Below are 19,566 nucleotides of genomic sequence, written 5' to 3'. Positions count from 1 at the left end.
CCACCAAAGAGCAGACTTCCCGGGGACCCTTTCCTCCTTCACAGCTCCCTCCCTGCAGAACAATCCTGTCCTGATTCCTTCTTTCTCTTATTTGTTGCACCAGGTTACATGGAGGTTTTCTTGTTCTTTCCAAAGTCTGAGATCCTCTGTTGAATTTCAGTAGATGTTTTGTGTGAATCGTTGCACTGGTAGATGTATTTTAAATGTTTTTGTGGGAGAAGATGGCCTCCACTATCTACTCTGCCATCCTGTCTCCCCTCCATAATCACTGTTCCAATTTCAGTACTTGTGATTGGTCTGTTCACATTTTCTAGTTCTTTCTGGTTTGGTGTTAGAAGGTTGAACCTTCCTAAGAATTTGTCCATTTCTTCTAGGTTGTCTGTTTTATTGGTACATGCTCTCCCAATGATTTGTTTGTTCATTTAGTAAGTACTTAGATGCTTGTGATGTGTGTATCCTGAGTGAAAAATAGTGTTAAATCTATAGTCACCCCCCCCCCCCCCATGGATTAACAAAGTTTTGCCCAGAAGAGATAGTGTTGCCTGCTTTAAGTCTATATTAAAATTTATTTGTAGATTTTATCCCATCTCTAATTGTGTCTGTATTAATACATGCTCACTGGCCAATTGTACTTTCTAGGGCTGTGCTGTTATAGTACCTACTAGCCACATGTAGCTGTTTAAGTGAATAAAAGTAGAATTATAGAATCAGTTCCTCCATCACACTGGGCACATTTCAAGAGTTCAACCACTTTGGCTAGTAGTTATAGTATTGGAAAGCTCTGAATTATAGAATATTTCTGCCATCCTAAGAAGTACCATAGGACAGCTATGCCCTAGAGAAAGTTTCAACAATAATAAAGTAGTAGTTATTCTTGGGTGGATGCCTCAGGGAGTGGATTACCTTGTCCTTATAAGGCTGGGAATGCCTATGGTTATAGCTATAATGATTAAAATTGTTTGTTTGTTTAAACAGGTTAAACAAATGCTTTGGAATGTTATATTAGGCATTAGCTGGAGATTCCAAAATTCAGGAATTCTCTATTCATGGACCCAAGTTGGTGTCATTTACTCTCTAGTTCAACATTCAAAGCTATACTTTTTTTTTTGCATTATTTCTGGCCAGCGGTCACCTCTCACTCTACTCCAACCTCCTGCCACTGATGTACTTGTTGATGTAAATAATGACCTATTTCCTGGTCACTATCAGCCCTAAAACATTTGTCAACTTTGGCCACTTTCCTAGAAAAAATCATTGGACAGTTTTATTATTTTTGCACCATGAATGACATCTTTAGTAAAAGCACCCTCCTTCCCAACAGTGTTAGCCAGGCCTGGTAAAAATAGGTAACTTATCATGATGTTTCCTGTTGTATATGATTCAAGTATCTGAGCTTAGGTTGCTGAATGTATCATAGATGGAAGAACATTCTTTTGATATACTCCTAACAATTCATATAATATGGTGAAATATAGATGAATTGGAATGAGAGTGAGGAGACCATGGGGCTGAGGCTTCTTTTTATGTATGGCATGTTTGGGTTAACAAAGGGATAAGGGCCCTAAGTCCTGCTGTAAGTCCTGCTGGTGTAAGAGAGGTGGGCAGGGTCCTCCAGGTAGTCAACCATGATAAAACAAAGGGTCCTAGATCTTTTATCAAAAATGTATTCTTGGCTTTTCTCCTAGACTTGTGATATCATGCGTGTTAGCAGTTTAGTCTATCCTATCTGTTCAAAGTCCACCTTGACGAGATGGTACAGGTTGTAAACTAATACCGTCACCAAAGTCTGTCCACCCTGTCCCCTGGGACCCATTAAGAAGGGAGCACACAGCGTGCAACTTTTTCAATCTGGCACTTCAACTAATAATAAGCTGAGCAAAACCAGGGGAAAGCTTGGCAGCAGAGGACTCAGGGGGTGAGAGGAGAGAAGTCTTTGTCCATCATCACTAGACATCAGAAAATGCCATTTTCCTGGGTTTTCAACCCCAAGTATCCATCAGTTGCTCCATTTAATCCATCATCAAGGCTGTCCTTCCCTCCTTCCAAGTACCTCTGAAATGTATCCAACCTTCCCCCATTCTACCAACCCAATTGAAATGACCACCATCTTGGATTAGATTGCTCTGCGTTCACACAGTACCAGAGAGTGGCATTGAAAAAGACAAATCTGAATGTATCACCTCTCCATGTAAACTTATTGTTCAGTATCAAGACCAAATGCTCAACCTGGTCTCTTAGGACCTATCTGGCTGACCCCTGCTGTACTTTGTAACCTCACCTCAACTTCATTCCTTATTATTCTACTTCTGTCACACAGGCTTTTTTGATTCCTATAATAAGTTTACCTTGTTCCTGCCTCTGGGCCTTTGGACATGTGGTACCTGGTGCTTGGAGAACTCTTCTCCTAATTCCCTCTCATCTCAACTCATACTCATCCTTCATGTATCAGTTTAGTAATCACACTCCTCTCCCTTGGAACTAGGTCAGCTTGAGGTTTTATATTTATGTGGGTGACTATTTGATTACTCTCTTTCCCATTAGTCTTATAAGCTCCAGAGATGGTATAGTTTATCTTCTACTCAAAATTGTAATCCCAGCTCCTAACAAATATGCCTGGAAGTTGAGACATGAATCAGTCTTTGTTGACCAAGTAAGTAAATTGTTGCTTTTGTTACTTGCCAGGAGAGAAGCGTGGTATATAGAAGAAGCTGTCGATTTAAGAGCCCTGAGTTCATATCCCAGCTCTGCCAATTTGTTAGCTAGATGATCTTGGGCAAGTTGATTTACCAGTCTAAGCTTCAGTCTTTGCATCAGTAAAATGGGCAGAACCATATTTACAGGAGGGTGTGAAGGGTAAAGATACTGTATGCCAATTGGGCACCCAGTAGGTTCTCCACAGACAGACATCATCGTTATTATTCTATTTGGAGACAGCCTGAAGGAAAGTACTCTGGTGGAGGCCACAGGGCACTCAGGAGGAAGTTGACAGATTACACCCAAAAGGAAACAGATAGTAACATTTTTTATTAAATATTACAGTGGATCAAAAAGTACAAAATATCTCTTGCCTGCTATGTGATTGGGAAACTATTGGCACGTAATACAGTATCAAAAGCAGTAATAAGTACAATTTGGAAAACATACAAAATTGAGTGTTTATAGTTGGCTCAGCATTTTTCTGGTAGTGTTTAAACTAATGCAAAGGTCACTCAATAACCTCTCCATTGGGAACCTATATAATATCACTGGGCCATGTTGCTATATACAAATAATCACCTTACAGAGCATAGAGGTTACATAGCTGGAATCACCAAAAGTATACAATATTTACAACACAGGAAAGTTTAAAAAAGTATAAACAGCCAAGAGATTATGCTGCTATTCTTCAGACATATTTCAACCATGGGGAGACAAGCAGAATATCAAATACATCAACAGCCAACACTGGAATTTAAGTGCTCAAGATAATCATTGCAATGGTGTGGGTCTCACCAGGGCAAACTTGTTCCCATTTTTCTTAAAAATTGGGACAAGGATAAAACTAGACCAGATGGGACTTGGCTGACCACCACCAAATGTGACTTTGTGGGACAACAAGTGAAGAGAAATAAAAGTTCTCTTTGAAGGCACACTACATAAAATATTTTTGTGGGATCACCTTGAAATTTCCATCAGACACACCAACACAGTGAAATACAGTACTTGAGAATTCATGCACCAGGTCAGAAAGTTGTAAAGTCAATGTCGAGTTTTAACAAACCCTTCTGTATATGCCCTGATAAACAAGTGAACTTAAGAGCCTCTAGCTAGTAAATAAATAAGTCAGTCCTGTGGCAAATATTACAAGTTCCAATCACTTACTAGGAGAATACTTAATTCTGAAACTTGGTTGGGCTGGTTTTTTTTTTTTTTTTTCTTTAATGTTGAGTTGCCAAAAGCTAAACCAGAAGTTGCATGGAAAGGTTTTTAAAAAGTATTATTTAGAATCTCCAAATCTCCAGTAAATCACGGTCTTAGTGCATTTTGAATTGCAACATTTCTTGGAAGCCGCACTTAGTAAATAGATTTATGACTCCACTGCCAATTAGATTCCACAGTTTCCTTTACAGAACTACCAATAACAATGGTTTGATTGCACAAAGGCTTGTGCAACGCCATTCAATAATAAGGCCCCTTGAGCTCAAACAATGCAAACAAAGCCCTATTTAAGACTTTTTAAAATGTAGTTCTCGGCCAATGAAGAATTCAATGGTCTTTTTGAAAGATTTCCAAGATCTCTGTTCAGAGTTTTAAAACAAATAACACACTGCTTCTGTTGGGAATGTATACCCTCCTCTCTCTCTACTTGTCCTGATGTTTTGCCGAGGGTATGAGCTTCCTCAGACAGAAACAGTGAGTCTCCTCTCGGAAGAGATGAGAAAAACAAAAGCTGGACTATGTTAACATTGTTTGAAAATGGTGTGATCAAATTCCAACATGATGAAACCAGACTGAAATCATTGCAGCGGGGAAAACAAATGCCCCCTCTTCAGAACAGATAGGTGCGCTCCACCGGGGACGCAGGCCCCGGTTTTGAGAAACAAACTCATAGACACCATGTAGGATCTAGTCCGTGTCAGCCGCAGAAACACTGGCGTTTCCCCTTCTTCCGTGTCCTCTGATTCTGTGACCATTCAGTCTAGTGCAACTTTCTTATATATGTTCCAGCCAGCATTTTGCCAGCTGCAATTGAGATTATTTTCCCCCACTCTATCTTGTGCAATAGCAGGATAATCTGCATTCACACATTTATAATCTAAATTCTACTAGTCTATCTATGGTTCTATTAAATATATATATATGTATATATTATTCCACAGGAAGGTAAATAATTAATTGAAGCAAATGGAACTCTTAACACTAGATCTCTACATTCTTTTGTTTCCACCTTTGGATATTAAGTATGTTACATTGAATATTTGGCTTCGTATCATAGAGACATTTCAATACAAATGCACGGCATGCATGGCTTGGTTTAAGAGCCACAGTTTCATTGTTTACCAGTTTTGATTATGTTTCAGTCGAGTTACCTATTTAGAAGTTGAAAATTATCATCAATTTTCATAGAATTAAATATCTCAGAGGTAAAAGACTTGGATAACTATGATTCTAATGTCTACCAGTCGTTTTGGGGCAGGGGAGGGTTGGCTGGGGAGTTCATCAAAGCAGTTTTAGCGGGGCTTGCGACCTGGAAGGAAAGTCCACTCTCTGTGTCGATAGACTTTTAACACACTTAGAAAAATGCATCCACCTTGATGTTACATCTTGTCAGCCTATAGGATAAAGTGGCAAGAATGACAGTATACATTCTTTACATCTTCTGACTGCGTGAACAGCTTAACCATTTCTTTCCAACAGTAAAGAACATCATTCAGTGGACTGTATTGCCAGGTGGTTAAAAAATGGCACAAAAACTGTGTGTGCACACACACGAATCTCACACCCCGTAACCCAAGGAGGATGGCTTGCTTGGGAAATGAGTAATCCAGTATGCCAGCTACCCCCAAAGATGTGGCCTGTGAGGTTCTTCTTGGGAATAGCAAGAAACCCACCTGATGAGGCAATGTGACAACCTATTACTGGAAAGACTGTGGCCCAGGGCAGGTAGCTGGCACCTGGGCCTCCCACTACTCACTTTCTTCTGGATAGTCAAGCTCCATCCTCTTCCCAACCCCCTTTCCCAGACTGTTTAAAGGGATCTTTGCCAACACCAATGTAAATCATTTTGGCTTCTGTTCTAATTTCTGAAATTCCTAAAATATCTGTGCAGCCCACAAATATGTCCTCTAGACTCTTGTTATTCAGCAGCTTGCTGCCAGTGAGGTTTTTGTTTTTATGATTCCTCTGGTATGTAGGACAGTTTCACAGCCTAGATAAGGTAAGTACAATGCTCAATGTTTTCACATAACCCAATACTTCAAAGCAGAGCATTTGGCAGGGTAAGTAAGCAGTGTATAAGCTCTTTCAACTATGCCATTTATGAGGAACAAAATCCTTAAATTGCAGATTTGCAAAGGAACGTTCTTTGCACTGTCGTGTGCTCAACGGTTTCTTTTTTCATTTGTTCCACTAGAATCAGTTGCTTCAATTTGTAAACAATAACATTACCACCCAAAGCTGCTCAAAATAAGATGTGGAAAAATTACAAACACACATCAACAACTGGGACAGTCAGTCTTTAAAACAAAATAAACGACCTGCAAATAAAAGCGATACTGTTTAATTAAAAAAAGAAAAAAAAAAAAAAGGACAAGAAACCGGGAGAAAAATAGGGACTACCTGTATATAAATTAGGTGAGCAAACAGTGATATGGGTAGTTTTAAGAAGCAAATATATACAGTCAGTTTAACAGTGTTTACTTCTCTGGATTGTTTAATAGTGTCAAAATGAAAGATCTATTGAAGTTTTACTATACATTGCATTGATTGAACCTTGGAGAGTTTTATGAAGAGGGGGCATCCCTTGGCATGTTTGCCAGTCTTCCTTGCCCCGTCCTCTGAAATGTCTACCCTTTTTTGCCCAGATTGTTTCCTGACCATCAGAACTCAGATGGAGTCCTCTAAGTTCTTCTGGATACACGTGAATCCCTTCACAAGACCCCCGTGCAAAGTGAACCATCTAGGGTGCCAGGGCCTCTGTGTCGGAAGGGGTCAAGATTGACCAGCCAAGGCCGGAGTCATCCCAGAAATACCAGGTATGCTCACTTCCCCTCCGGGCCCCTTAGGCCAGGACTGATCTCACCCCCAGATTAGAAGAAATACTGACTTCTAATTCTCCAAGCCATCACCCCAGGCGCAGGAGCGAAGCACTGTTAACCATGTCGCCATTTGGGATGCTGGGCAGGGCCGGGCTTACAGTTTCGTACTGGGGTGTACGGATGACAGCTGAGAAGATGGGAAGGCGGCTTGAGGATTTATAGCAGCTAGAGGGTAAATGCTGTTGTGCAAAAGGTCCCCATATGAACTTCCTACGGGTGTGGCTGCAGCCAGGTGTCTGTATAGCTGCTGAGAATTTGTCGGCGATGTAAAAATTCCTCTTTGCATCACAAGCGAGTGGAAAGCAAGGGGCTGCATGAGTGGAGAGAGCACAGCCTGGTTTTTCAAGTACTGCAGAGAATGAGAGTACCCAGCCGGGAGCCTGGAGTTGAGGCCCGAGCTACACAGGCTCCCGGAATACAAACCTGGGAAGATGGGGGAGGAGAGGGGCAGCTTGTGGCCTTCCGAGGTGCCCCCAGAGTGCCCACTGTGTGCGGCCTTGCTGCCTTCGCTCTCCTGCTCCGAGGCCTTCTCCTTCCCAGAGACCTCCTTGGCGGGGTCCAGAGGAGACACGGCCCGGGCCTTTTTCCCAGCGATTACAAGGTCCAAATCCTCCAGGCTGCGCTTGATGGGCCGCGCTGCGCCAATGTTCTGAGGACTCATTTTCCGGTGGAGGATGGGGTGGACCATGCTGTCCATCTTCCTGAAATTCTCCAGTCTCACAGGGTGAGGCTTTCCCGACCTGGAAAGCGCTTCAGGGTATTTTTTAGGGGCTGACATGGTCATAGGCGATACCCGACAGGCCTTGGGGTGACAGTCTCGACTCTGGCTATTTATGACCTGGAACTGGGAGGTGCCCTTGCTCTCCTGGGGTCCAGGCGCTGAGTGGGCCAGGCCCAGGGCCTTGCCGGCGGGTTTGTGGGGGTTCTTGGGAAGGCTCAGATCCGTTGGCTGATCATCTGTGGGGGCTTCCACTGCAGCCGACTTTTTGTCTTGCAGATGTAGAGACGCCAGATAATTCACATGGAGCTTCTCTTGGTGTTTGTGGGAAGGAAAAGAACTGTTTTCCGTTTCCCTGTACATGTCCCTGCAGGGGTACTTGGATGTCTGTTCATTGTGCAGATGGTGTTCGGTATGCCTATAGAGGCTGTGGAGGTGGGGAGATGAGTAGAAATCGGCCAGGAAGCTAGGCATGTGGGAGTGGGGAAGTGCCCTTTTCTCTAACAGTTTCTCCTTGCCCTCCTGTATTTCTTGCTTTAGGACATAGGAGTCGGCCAGGGGGCTAAGGTGATGCTTGGAGAAGCTGAAGCGGTGGGGCTCCGATCGACTTAGTTTGTCATGCTTAAAAATGTCACTGATGCCCTTCCTCTCCTCTGAGGGCTTGCTACGGAAACTCTGGACGTGCTGGATCACCGATGGCCGGTTGACTGCCATGTGGTCAGTGCTTTGGCCATGATGGGCCTGGGACAAACTCGAGCACCGGTCCTCCCTCGCAATCACTTTCTTCTTGCTGATCAAAGGGGGTGGGGAGCCATAAGGGTAGCTGCTGGAGAGACTGGCTCCGCTGACCTGGGACAAAAGTTTTTTCTTGGCCAGCGGGGACATGATGCCTGGGTTCCCCCTTGAGTAAAGCAGCGGGGTGTAATTAAGTCCATGGTTCTCATTCATGGGCCCAGTCAAGTCTTTGTCTTTGAACATGTCAAACGACTGGACCACAAGGACCTTCGGGGTCTGCTTGAGTGCATTGTGGATGTCGTCACTGCCCAGCTGGTCCACCTTCACCGTGCAGTTGGCAATGTAATCCGCCATCGCAGGGAGCTTGTCATCCTCCACCTCACTCTGGTTTGCCAGTGGGGGCTGCGTGGTGGAGAAGCCAGGGAAGGATGCTTCTTGGAGCTCATTTTCAGGGCTCTCTGTAAAACAGCAGGGCTTGGGTTCTTTTGAGTCCACGAGAGCACTGGGAGAGGTAAGGGACTGTTTGCCAGTGCCGGGAGTTGGGGCCAGAGGGGCACTCGCCAGTGGAGGGGCAGGCCCCTTCTCTCCTGCCTCCTCTGCCACCTTCTCACTGTTGGCACCTTGATCTGTTTCACTGTCCTTTTCTGGGTCTGCTTGGGACACCAAGGGCCTTGCTGCAAAATCCTGGTACCCTTCCAATTTTTTCTTTGTGTCTGCTATTGGGAGAGGCTCAGTGATGCTTTTCTGGTTTACAGTCTCTTGTTCCTTCTCTTGCTCTGACGAAACCTGGTAAGATATTGCAAAAGATGGTCAGAAGGAAGCCAAATGCATTGACACTTTATGCTATGAAATAAAATGTTACACACAGCAGATTTCTGAAAACAGGCTTGTCAGTCAGCTCATCGAGTTTCTGTAAAGCTTTATTACTCCCCAATCATGGCTCTAAACGAAGAAATCTAAATTACAGAGAGCATTAGGAGAAATATGCATATTCACTTCAGTCCCTTAAGAGATACCTATCAAAACAGCACAGTGTTACATACTGCTGGTGTACAATCATATCACTCCTTCTTGATTCTAATATACAGTTTAATTCTGAGGTTGTCTTCTTGTCAAATCAGTCAATTATCCAAATGGGTTTTAAATTACATGTTGTGCTTTATGACACTTTGGAGAAAGATTTTTTTTTTAAGCATCTTACAAAATCCAACCCCATGTCAACAAGCGACAAACTTACTATAATCGCTTGTTTTTCTTTAGGAGACCAAGTATCGTCCCAATGTGTTAAATTTTATGGTGCATAAAATTAGTGATGCTTAAGTGTTTATTTTATACCCAGAGCCAGATGACATGCAGGTAAGACTAAAATACTGAAAAATTATACAGATGCAAAATCAGCCCGTCTACCCAAGGGATAGAAGGACTCAGTCCTTCTAGGCTACAGCAAACTCCATATCCATTAAAGCTGAAAATGAAGTTGTCAGAATTCAAGCAGTGAGTGCCACCACAAATACAGCTTTTTTGTTCATTGAAATACATTGTAGTCAATGAGATGGATGCTCTTTATGTGTCCCCGTTGACAGAAGTTGTGGGCACAATTCGACCCATTCATTGCATTGTGTAGCTCTGCAAACTTTGACCTTAGAAGGTCACCTTAACTTTCCATCTGGGACCCAGCTGACTGGCAAGTTCTTTCAAAACTTCTGTTATTCTGCCCTGACATGTGTGTGGGGGAGAACAGTCACAAAACAGTTGTATCAAGCTGGTGTTTTTTCTCTCCCTCCATCTTATTCATGAATGTTTTTCTTCTTTGTTGTTAAGTGGTGGACACTTCTTTCCTTTAGCATTTTGGGGCAAGACTGAGGATGCTGGTGGAGGGATGCATAGGAACAAAAGTTTTAAGGAATCATACCCATTTCATAGAGATTTCTCCTTAAACCCACTTCAAGATATCCCTATTTTCTAAGGATGCTTATCATCTTTTCCTTTTTGCTATTTGTACTAATAGCTGCCTTTTCCAGTACAAATATCATTATTTGTTCTACATTAACAATCATCATTGGTCTCTGGAGCTTATATATTACATGAAAATACAGAAAAATGAGAATGGTAAGGGGAAGAGGCAAATTGGATTTAAAAGAGATTCTTATGGGGCTGTGGGGGATTCTCAGTCCCACTGATATTTATGTGACCGAGGCCTTGAGTTGCATGAAATTCTAGTTTTTGGTATAGAAAGTCTTTGAAAGCTAGGCAGAAAAAAAGTTAAGGACCTTTTTTCTAGGATGGCATTTTATGATTTGTCTTGGTATGTTAAATGGTACCTTCCCCCACAAAGCTTGAAATCCGATTACTTGAAGATAGTGGGTTTGACTAGAAGTGCTTTTTATTCCACTGAGTTCACTGCTTCACATTGAAAACATCAAAAATTAAAAAAACAATGACAATAAAAACAATAAAATTCAAACTCCAAAACACAGTCAATGAAAAGAAATATACTCGCTCAATAACAGGAGTCTGTGTAGGAGATGAGAGGCTCAATTCTTACCGTTGGGTCAACCTTGGAGAGGGTGTGGGATTCCAAGTAGTTTAGGTACCCTGATCATAATGACCCTGGTCACTTAGATACTCATAGTTCCTGAGAGAACCTGTTGGGGCCTATAGGAAACAGGGAGTCTTAAGGCTTTCAGGGTTTCTGTGGCCCACAGGGCATCAGGCTTGACTCTTGACAATGGTCCTTCCCCAGCTGATGGGCTCAGGGCATGGCTGAGGATTCCTCCCTCAACTCACAAATCTTCATGCCCAGAGTGGAGCCATTCAAAGGTCACCTGGCCTCTGGGTCCTCAGTTTGTCCTCTTGTGCTTTGGCAATGCTGTGCATACGGTATCTAATAGAACTCACTGATCCCAAGCCCTGTAATGAATCAGCCAGCCAACAAGATCAAGGAAGAATGGAATGTCAGCCTTAACTTGGAATTTCCTTGCTTTTGGCCATTTATATTGCAAGCTTGCAGATGTTTAGGAACCTCTGCCTCATTTCCTTTCCTCCCTTTTAATTATTAGAGTTTAAAATAATTATGAAAGAGAAAAACAAATTTCTCTTCTTGGTATTAATATCTTCTTACACAGGAGTCAGTTGGGTAAGTTAATTTCTAGTTAGGAGATTGAGGTGTGTGTTGTGTGTTTTAGGCCAATGTTTAATTAGGGAGTCTCTTACGTGTTCATTATAAACCTGATTTTTAGGGGGTGTTTAATATCAGGACCAAAATTCCCTCAGGGGTTGAATCTCAGAACATGCTGTCTCCAAATGTGGCTGCTAAGTTTTGTTGTTTTTTTTTTTTTAATGGGCAGCAGAGTTTTTTATTATTCATGTTGAAACAGAGCCCAGATCAGCCCCCATGACTGGCTGGACACTGACAGTAATGGCTTCTACCAAAGGGCTGCTGGGGGCTGTGGGTAGCTGGGACTTATTTTAAAAGGTTCAGAAACTACCTGTTAACAAGAGAGATAATCATGGTTTCAGAGGAACCACTTCAAAATTCCCCTATAAATAATATGTACTTAAGATGTTTCTAAATTGGTCTCAACCCAAGGCTGTTGCACAGAGGTCAGTTACAAGAGGCAAACAAGCCTCTGAAGTTTCCCAAACAGTTCTGCAGAGACACGGCGGATCCCACGGGTGAGTGTTTTAAAGTCACACCCACTCCTCAGACAGACTGGCTGTGAAAGGGCACATTTTTCACATCAGAGTCCCTTGGCTTTCAGAGCAGAAGCTCTGACTCCTTCTGTCTTGAAGTCGGCCTCTGCACTCAGCTTTCTACACCATGTTTTTGCTTCCTTCCAGATCCTATTCCTGGCCTATCCCATTCAACACTCGCACTGCCCCAGAAGGCCCACTCCTGGGGGACCTGTGAAGTTCAGATGGTTAGGGTTCACAGCCTGATGTTGTCTTGGGCAGGGATGAGGCTTTGAGTGCAAGGTTCCAGGAGACCCCGAGGCAGGCCCCACCTCCCAGACAGACTTCTGTAGAGGAGCACAACTCACCTCTGATGCATCCTGGGGCTTTGGGGCATTCTCTTTTTCTTTCTTGCTCTTAGAGATTTCATGTTTGATGCGTTTGGCTCCTGATACTTTTGTCTTATTCTCGTTTTCCTGTGAATTGTTCTCCTGTTTTCGAGGTTTGATTGGAGGCAGGGGCTTATCTTCCTCTCCTTTAATAAACCTTTCATACGGCAGGATTAACCTGAAAGAGCATCAGAAGAGAGGATCAGCCAGGCTGGCAATGCCAGTAGCAATGTCGATGCTGTGGGGATGCATGTTTTTTCTCAGTACAAGCAATTTATCAAGTGCCTTCATCTTTCCCGGTCAAAACCAGCACCTGGTAACTTATATACTTCTTTAAAAGACCTCTTCCTCATTTTGCAAATCTGTACACCAAGGATACAAGTGGACACATCCAAAAATCACATCATTATCACTGTCCATGGAACCTGGCCAAATTCCAATAGCAACATCACAATAACAGCAACTATAACAAAAGCTGCCATTCATTACCATTGTGCCCACAGCTCTTTATTGAGCACCGACTATGTGTCAGGCAGTGTTCTGGAAACCAAGATACAGCAGTGAACAAAACAGTAATAGTCAGAGCCCCTGAGGGTTACATTCTGCAAGGTAATGGCCTAGATACGTTATACAGGTTATTTCATGTAATATCCACAATGTGCAATGTCCCTGTGGAGTATTAGTATTACTGTTGTTATTCCTGTTTCAACAGATGAGGCAACTAAGGCCCAAAAAAGATAAACTAATTTGCCTGAGTTACCCTATCCAAAGTTTGTTTTCATTCATGTCAAAATGTAGACCAGACGCTTAAGATAAAGAGGTCACACAAGGCAAACACAGCCCAGTGGAGAGGCGGCTGTCTTAGCCAGAGCCCTGAGGTGGGAAGGGGGCTCCAGGACCAGGAGCTCTGTTTTGGGGTACCGAGTTAAAGAGGGCCCCAGAGAGAAAGAAGACAGAACATTCAAGCCACAAAAACCAGAGGGCTGAAAAATTCAAGCATTTTAATTATATAACTTTTAAAACAAAGTACATAAAATTGCTCTAAAAAGAGAAACATCAAACAGCTCTAGTTTTAATCTGTTTTCCCTTTGCGACATAGTGCTTGATCTGAAAGGGAAAAATAGCTGATGTAATTAAAAGGGATGGATTGCATTACAATCTCAGTTTCAACTTCAATGATTAAAGTTTTTATAATGCATTTGGTATGATTAATGACTCACTGTGGGATTAATACAAGACTCAGCCTTAAAAATATGAACTTTAATACAGCAAACATAATTTGTTTTAAACAAGACAAGTTGACTCAATGAAGAAAATGTACTTGGCTTATAAACAACATAAATCTGTTCAAATATGGGGAACCCTAATTATTTTTAAACGAAGACTCCCAGGCAAAACCTTCTTTGGTTTGAATATTTGTTAGCTATTCTGATATTGGTTTCTAACTATGCAATTTGGATCTTAACTACTTAAACATACACAACTGTTCAGGTTTGTGAGTACAAATGTGGGGATATTTGTGATCGTAATATTTCAGTCTTTAATAAAATACCAAGTAAATTATGGGAAAGTCAAATCCCAATTTACAGCACAGTAGACAAAAAATTCATTTACTGAGCATGCTCGGACAAGGTATGTGCAAGAAGGCGTGAATAATAGTTTCGAGCCCTGCATCTGGCAGTGGGCCAGCCATGAAGATCAACACAGCCCATGGGGAATAGTTATCTTCAGATCCCATTACAAACTGAGTTTAAACATGTTACAGCTGCTAAAACTGGAAACTGTTCTCTCTGTGCAGACTTACTAAAATAATATGTGGCTGCCAAATACCTGCTTCCCACTGTAATATTACAGTTAATGTTTATATAATAAAAAGCATAACTAAGCAGAAGAAAGAAAAAAGCAATCCTGTTCATACTTGAATGTATTCCGTCTCATCTGTGAAGTCCCCAACATTCCCCTAATTGCTTTTATCTGCATAGTTCTGCCAGCGACTTCATTCCCTTCAATAGTGGCAGGTTGGGGATTTTTGTCCAGGAGCAAAATGCATTGAATATTTTAAATTAGGAAGAATATGTTAAATTGACTTTAATGAAAACATATTTTTATTGTTAGGACAGATAGGTTTGTTTTACTTTTGTTTGGTTGCCATGGGAACCCAAGGAGCATTGAAGCCTGGGTATTTCAATGGTTATTGTTTGTTGGTACCACCCTCTCCCCTCCAGCTCCACTCCCTAATTGAGATGGTGACACCATGAGGGGCTCCCGTCAGCATTACCTGAGGGTGGGGAAGGAGAGGAGAGGAAGCAGAGACCAACAGAATAACGTGGCCGCTGCACCAAGAGTCGCCACACTCCCACGGGTCCTGAGAGTCCTGAGCCAACCCAGCTTTCTAGATGGGTGCTAGGGAGATTTTAATTTCCTTATACAGTGTTGCAAGTTGAAGAGGCAGGGCAACATTTCTATTTCATTTCTTTTCCCTTTCTTTTTTTTTTTTCTTCCCTTCACTCAACTCAGCAGCTGGCTGGACGGCAGCAATAAAAAATACATTTCACTTTGCTGGTCAAAGGCCTGAAGCCAGAAGCAGGAAATCTGGAATTAAATGTTTCTTGTATCTGGAAAGAGGCATGACTAAGGTAAAACTGAATCCAAACACAAACGCTGCTTGTTCAAGGCTTCCAGAGGGGGGGGTGTGGGTGTGTGTGTGTGTGTGGGTGTGTGTGGGTGTGTGTGTATGTGTGTATAAAGGTCAATTGAGTGATTTTTTTTTTCCTTTCTAAATCACTGAAAGATAATTATAGTGGCTCAGGGAATAAAAGCTCCCAAAATAAAACAAGAAAGGCAGCAGCTAAAAGGAAACAAGTAGAAATATGACCAGCTAAACCCTGAAGAACAGCTCATGGTCTCTCACCCAGCTCACAAACAATCGCTGTTAATATAGTGATTTCCGTTTGGTGCAATTTTCACTGAATGTTTTTTCAGTTACCCTGTCATGGTACAACACAATTACTCCACAGGATATGATCTTATCATCTGATTATTAGAAGTTTTTACAGCACAAGAGGACGAAAGCTAGTATAGGTTTCTAAACATTTAAATGTTTAACGTACGTGTGATACCATTAAAAACAGGGTGGCCAACATAAGGTCAACACTGCCCAACGCAGGAAACATTGTATTGTATAAAGAATTTAGTATAATGCAAAATGACTGTGCCTTGCGGAAGATTATTCCTTAAATATTTGTAGTACAACAAAGATTTAATCAGCTTCTAAACTGTACAGATAAAAGCAAAAATGCATTCAGCCCACGAGAACTCATTACACAGGAGAAATATTTTCAATGGGCTGCAACTCTTAAGAATGTGGTTTGGGCTTTTGATGGGTAGAAGTAATAGGGAAGAGAAGCAATATATTCATTAGGAAATCCAGAGAGATTCCCCGCCCCCGATCTAATGTAGTCTGAAGATTGAAAGCTAGGCAGATAAATGGGCCTCTACTATTACCCAGATTTCACATTTCAGATTAGCAAAATGCTTATTTACGATGCCATTAATGGATCTGAAAAAGGTAAGCCACTATGTATTAAAAAATAACATTTTTCCATAGGCATAAGATTTGTAGCAGCATGAGATTTTATTTTTCCCTAGGAATAATACGAGAACAACATTTTCCACCCCAAAGCAGAAACAGTAGGGGAGCCTTTTGCTATCATGGAGATTCTTATTAAATTCAGTTGCTGTGAAAAGCAAGATTTTTTCCTTCTTTCTCCTTTTTTTTTCCTTAAATAAAGATGACTTACAATCAACCCAAGTTAAAATTAACAAATCAATGGCATTATAACCTTGATTTATTAGCATCTGAGCCACTAAATTATCATCATACAAGAAATTGCTGGTTTGAAAAGATTTCGGCTTTGTTAAATCTCAAGTTAAATAATGGTGCTCAGTATACTGGGGTTTTAGATCTGCCTCATCTGATATTATGAAAAATTCAATACATTTCTCTACAGCAGAAGTCAAGGGTCAGCAAATCTATTACTGTAATGTAAGTAATCCGGCAACCTGCCAACTCTTTCTCCCTTTTATTATTATTTTTAAACACGAAGGCAGATAATTTTATATTTACAAATTCTGAAATCCTCCAGGGCCTTGCCTCTCTTTCTCAACAAAAAGCAGCAGCCTCACATTCAAGAAATGTATATCGCACATGTCCTCATCATTTGCATTTCATACAAAAGAAGCAAAGACCTTCGTCTTTATTAAGCAACATTCCCCTCCCCTCCTCATAGGCAGAGGAAGAATAATGTCAGATCTCATCAGAATGAGTGACCACTAATGTCTCCTGTATTGATTAATGCTTGCATGGGATGACTGAACTTTGGGGCCAAAACATTTAGCAAACAGTGCTTAAGAGGAGAAATGAGAATCTATCTATTTATAGAGCTTTGAAAAATGATATTATAATAATGTCTGGGACTGATTCAGTCTGAAGAGTAGGAGAAGCAGCAAGTCTTTAGGGTTGCGTTTGAACCTCCGACTCACCCAAGTTACTTCATAGGCACTTTTCTGCTATCAGATCAGTCAAAAATCCCAGGCCTCGAGATCTACCAGTGCCCTTGGAGCAGAATATTTTAGGGGCAGAGGGAAAAATGTTGGTGTATGTATCAGGCCACAAATGCTACTACTGCTATACTAAAAAACTATAACTAGTACGTTTTTCCATGTCAGTAGAAAGGAAATGATACATTGGTTCCACTGGGCTTCAGACCTGATATGATCCCAAATGGAGTCATTATACCTTCAAGTTGACTCCAGGGCTGATAAATTCTAAGGTTTGGCCGGACATTTCCCTTCTCAGCCAGAAACTGAAAATACACAACTTTGCTGTGAAGTGTGGGAAGCAATCTTTCACCAAATATGGAGCCAAGAGAGGCATATTTATTCTTTTTCAAAGGTAAAGTACACAAACTTGTTAAGGTTGCAGGAAATACGGTAAGTTCTAATCTCACATTCTGTTCACCTCCAGCTCAAGGTGTCAGACCATCACTCTAAAAATGGAGAAAGAGCATTAGCTGGGGCGGGGGGAAGCTAGGTACCAAAACTAAAGTCTAATACACAAATGAGCTCTGTCAAGGTGAGGAGAAGTCAGAATGTTTCCTCAGGGAACACACACTGGTTGAATATAATGGTAATCGGGCTGCTCTTTCCTGTCCTTTTATAAGCCAAGCTCCATCTATGACAAATGTGGGCTCTGGATGAAGATCTCTACCCTTTTACAGTGTGAGTTTTAGTGGAGCAGAAAAAACTGGTGTGCAGTGTGTGAGGAGCAAAGTGTCAGTAACAGAGAGAGATGAGAAAGAGGACTTCGGTGTCACCTTCCAACAGATGAAGATGTGAACTCAGAGCTTTCAACAGCAAACCATGGAAGGAGGTGCCATGCTCACAGGTAGGCCATGGAGAACAAGTCAATGGCAGGACCCACCTTAGCAAAGAAAACGGTGGGAGAACACGACATAGGTTCTGTGTCAAAGACTTAGGTTAAGCCACGAACTACCAAGGGCAGACTGTCCAGAGTTCTTTACAAAGGAAGGAGGTATAAAGAGCATCATTTATATTCTGCCCTAAGAGACCAAAAAGGTATGCAGCCCCTTATTATTAACAACAAAACATGGCCACTTGTCTTCAGAGAAATCACTTCCTTAAGAGAATGATTAGTTTACCAGGGGCTTCATTTCTTACTCAGGGGGAAGCTAAAGATGAAGACCTTTTGAAGACACTGACAGTCTCCATTTGCCCCCTGGAAGTGGCAGGAGGGGTGTTTCTTAGGCCCATTGATGACTCTGAAACCTTCCAATAGTCGTGGAGTGACTGTGAACCTAACTAAGCAATGAAAGGAAAGACGTGTTGGGATCCATCAAGTCGGTGGCTTGACTCTCATGGAGGGTCAGTGTGCAGAGGAAGGTCCAGGATGACAGGTCCCTGAACTGAAGTTATGTGGGCTGTGGGGGTAGGGGATGAGGTCAGAGGGTGGGGAAAGAAACTTCTGGTTGTCTTACATGTTGATTAGGCATTACAGTATTAATAGCAGCTGGGTCATGTATTAAGTTCCTAATAACACCAGGCACTTTGTGTACCTTATCATCAATTTGTTGAGGAGGAAACGGAGGTTAAGTGTGAAATAACTATTAAAGGACTGGTGAAAAGCATATAGCTATTGTGTGCCAAAGTCTGAGTTCAAATACGATCTGCCTCTCTGACCTGTCTTCATCTCAGCAAGGTAGCTGTATATCTTCAGAAATTATCTGAGAAGCACCAACACTGGGAAAATACCGAAATGATCACTCCTGGGTTAAGGGAAGTCCAAGCTCCTAAGGCAGAATCAGGGTGAGCACCCTCCTTTTCTCAGAGCCAGCAGACCTACAGAATACACACATGGCCATTCCACCGGCCATTCCACCAAGGGCCACGGCGGTCCCACAGGAGCAGCCCTATGGCTGGAGCACTGGCCACACTGCTCCTCGTACCCGTACGCCAGGATAACCACGCCACGACTCTCCGAAAGGTGGTAACCCTGGATGTATCCAGCACAACCTGATGTTAGACGTAAGAGGAACGCGAGAATCACATCTCCCACGAACCCCAGCCTGCAGCACTTAGCTCTTACCCTGTCTGAGGCTCCCATGGCCTCCCCAGCTAGACTCAGTGCTCCTCGTGCTTTACTTCTGCAGTGCCTCCTTGCCTCTTCTAAGAGGGTCTAGACTGGCGTTAGTCAGTCCCATAGCTTCCCAGGGAAGACCACACTGAAGAAAGTTGACATGGATTTAAGAAAGGCTGACTTTACATCCCAGGGATTAAAATATGTGCTCACAACAGAGGGCATGGATGGTAAATAGCAACCCAGGCTTCCACAATGCCCCAGCAAAGGTGGTAACAATTCTTAATTCAAAAACAATGACTGACTCAGAATCAAGTTGGATGGATCTGTTTCAAGGGCAGATGAACATTATTTCAAGAATAATAGACAAATATAACTACAGTATTTTCAACATGATGTGCACCACCTCTCCCCATGAGAGCAGGCAGTGTCCATCCGTAAAAGCAGATAAACAACTATTGCACTGAATTCCCATGTAAGTGAGATACCACAGGTTCCAGACTTCTGAAATGTTCAACAGTCTCCCAAACATGTATCATTTTGATCCAACTTTGTAATAACTTGTACAAAAACAAAATGTTCCAAGAGGTTTTCAGTGGA

General features: G+C 42.2%; 1 protein-coding gene across 2 annotated transcripts in view; it reads right to left on the bottom strand.

The window, feature by feature from the left end:
• Positions 1-3,003: 3,003 nt before the first annotated feature.
• Positions 3,004-19,566, bottom strand: part of ARID5B (AT-rich interaction domain 5B) — a 193,102-nt gene continuing 176,539 nt past the window's right edge. For both annotated transcript variants that reach the window (XM_027530920.1, XM_027530922.1), the window contains 2 exons: positions 12,291-12,489; positions 3,004-9,036 (listed from right to left, as the gene is read on the bottom strand). In XM_027530920.1, coding sequence (XP_027386721.1) covers positions 6,892-9,036; positions 12,291-12,489 — 2,344 coding nt within the window. In that variant the 3' untranslated portion in view covers positions 3,004-6,891. The remainder of the gene's footprint in view (positions 9,037-12,290; positions 12,490-19,566) is intronic.

The sequence above is a fragment of the Bos indicus x Bos taurus genome, chromosome 28 (assembly GCF_003369695.1).
Source record: "Bos indicus x Bos taurus breed Angus x Brahman F1 hybrid chromosome 28, Bos_hybrid_MaternalHap_v2.0, whole genome shotgun sequence".
NCBI classification, from domain to species: Eukaryota; Metazoa; Chordata; class Mammalia; order Artiodactyla; family Bovidae; genus Bos; species Bos indicus x Bos taurus.
The sequence above is the reverse complement of the archived record's forward strand: the minus strand, read 5'-3'. Positions and strand labels throughout refer to the sequence as shown.